A 2,694-nucleotide genomic window follows, 5' to 3' on the forward strand; every position below is an offset into this window, starting at 1 on the left:
TTTGGTTTAAAATTATCTAATTAGACATATAATATAAATTTCAGAATGAAGAGAAAAAATACAAGGGATATTTCAAGTTTCTTTACCAAAAGATCTTCTACTTCAAATCCTTTTCTTTCTCAAGAACAAAATCCCTCTCCATCACTAGAAAGTAATCAAAATCTCCCTCCACCACACGAAAGTAATCAAAATCTCCCTCCACCACAAGAATCTCTACAAAATCCTCCACCATCTCAAGAAAATGAACAAATTCCTCTTCCACATCAAGCAAGTGAACAAAATTCTTCTCCATCACACAACTTTCCTGAAAATCAAGATGAGGGAACTTGTCATGGAGCTAGTTCAAATGCTAGAACTGAAGCTCCAATTCATGAAGGAAGATTAAGTACTTCTGATATTGTTAATCTTCCACAAGATCCCGAAAAAAGGAGAAAGATAAGTGATATTCATCCAGATGATAGGGATTTGGTTAGAAGAACATACATTCAACGAAAACCTTGTCAACCCAAAGATTTTGTATTTCCTCAAACACCTTTTGGGCCAAAATTGTGTCGCTTCAACAAAAAATGGTTTGATACTTGGCGGAGAATCGAACATGGCTTGAGTATAGTGTTGAGAAGGATGCGGATTTTTGTTTTATTTGTTACTTATTCAAGAAAGATAATGCATCTGGAGGCGATGCTTTTGTTAATGAGGGATTCAAGGCTTGGAATAGAACGGAAGCATTTGCAAAACATGTTGGTGGACACATGAGCGCTCAAAACATTGCGGTTGTTGATATGAATTCATTTGTCAATCAAAAGGCTTCTATTACAACCGCATTGTCCAAACAATCACAAGAAGCAATGAGTGCATATTGAAAGCGGTTAGAAGCTTCAATTGAAACTACTTAATGGCTCCTATTTCAAGGGTTGCCTTTTCGTGGCCATGATGAAAAAGAAACTTCAATGAATAGAGGTGACTTCATTTCTCTATTGTCACTTCTTTCAAAGCATGATCCTGAGTACTCGAAAGTTGTTTTAAAAAATGCTCCAGGCAATTGTCAACTGACTTCTTCTCCAATCCAAAAAGATATCATCAATGCTTGTGCAAAAGAAACAACTAAGACAATTCTTGAAGAGCTTGGTGATGGATTTTTTTCCATCCTTGTCGATGAGTCAGCAGATGTTACCGAAAAAGAACAAACGGCTGTTTGTTTGAGATATGTTAACAAAATGGGAGAGGTATGTGAACGATTTCTTTGTGTTGTGCATGTTCCTAACACCACTTCTTTGACCTTAAAAAATGCTATTGAGTCTATAATTATGGAGCACTCTTTAACTTTCTCTCGAGTACGAGGTCAAGGTTATGATGGTGCTAGTAATATGCAAGGTTCAATTAATGGCATCAAAACTTTGATATTGAATGAATGCAAACAGGCTTACTTTGTGCATTGTTTTGCACATCAACTTCAATTGACACAAGTTGCACTTGCTAAAAAGAATTCGGATTGTGGGTGGCTTTTTGTTAATGTACTTGCACCTCTTTTGAATTTTGTTGGAGGTTCACCGAAGAGGAAAGAATTTCTTAGAGAAAACAACGTCAACATGTTGTAGAAGCATTGTCTTTGGGTGAACTTGAAACAGGAACAGGATTAAATCAAGAACAAGGTTTGGGTAGACCTTGTGACACTCGTTAGGGATCTCACTTCAAGTCGATCTTAAATGTGCTTGATTTATATTCTTCCATTATTCTTTCCCTTGATTCTATTGCAGAAGTGTGTGATACACTTGATTCAAATAAAGCACAAGCTATTACACACTTGTTGATGTCATTTAATTTTGTGTTTGTGGCACACTTGATGGTTGATATATTTGCGATTAAAAAGGAGTTGAATAAGGCCTTGCAAAAACATGATCAAGACATTGTGAATGCAGTGGCCATGGTTGATGTAACCAAGGCTAATTTACAAGAATTGAGAGATGAAGGATTTGATTTGCTGTCACTTCTTTTATGGCTAAACATGAACTTGAGATTCCAAACATGGAGGCTAAATATGTTGTTCCGGGGGAAGGATGTTTAGAGGTAAGAGCCCACAAGTGACAAATCTTCATCATTTTCAAGTCGACTTTTTTATAAGTGTCATTGATCTTCAATTGCAAGAACTTGAAAATTGATTTCCCGAGGTAAGTAAGGACTTACTTGTATGTATGTCTTCCTTTAATCCTACTAATAATTTTTCTTCGTTTGACAAAAAAAAAAATTGATTCAACTTGCTAAATTCTATCCAAATGAATTTTCAAGTGCTGAGTTGATTTTTTTTTAGCATTCTCTTAACAACTTTATTGTTGATGTTAGAGAAGATGAGAGATTTAGGAATTTGAAAAGTGTAAATGAGCTATCTATGAAACTTGTTGAAACGGGAAAACATGTAATTCATCATGGTGTGTATCTTAAGGAATGAGTCAAGTGAAAGATAAATTTGTGTAATAGCATGGGAGATCAAATGTTAAATGATTGTTTGGTTACTTATCTTGAAAGAGATTTGTTTGTGAATGTTAGTATGAATGATATTGTTCATCGGTATCAAAATATGAAAACTCATCAAGAACAATTGTAATAGTTTTTTAAGCATTATTAGGTTGTAATTTGAATAAATATTATTTCTTGAATGATTTTATGGGTTTTTTTTAATATATATATATATATATTGTG

General features: G+C 34.3%; 1 protein-coding gene across 1 annotated transcript; it reads left to right on the plus strand.

Annotated features, from left to right (window-relative positions):
* The first annotated feature begins 947 nt into the window (after positions 1–947).
* LOC110734086 (zinc finger MYM-type protein 1-like) lies at positions 948–2,062 on the plus strand. Its single transcript, XM_021914147.1, has 3 exons — positions 948–1,542; positions 1,626–1,649; positions 1,755–2,062. The coding sequence occupies exons 1-3, from the start codon at positions 948–950 to the stop codon at positions 2,060–2,062; spliced, it is 927 nt and encodes a 308-aa protein (XP_021769839.1).
* The last annotated feature ends 632 nt before the right edge of the window (positions 2,063–2,694 follow it).

This window comes from Chenopodium quinoa, unplaced genomic scaffold (assembly GCF_001683475.1).
Source record: "Chenopodium quinoa cultivar QQ74 unplaced genomic scaffold, ASM168347v1, whole genome shotgun sequence".
NCBI classification, from domain to species: domain Eukaryota; kingdom Viridiplantae; phylum Streptophyta; class Magnoliopsida; order Caryophyllales; family Amaranthaceae; genus Chenopodium; species Chenopodium quinoa.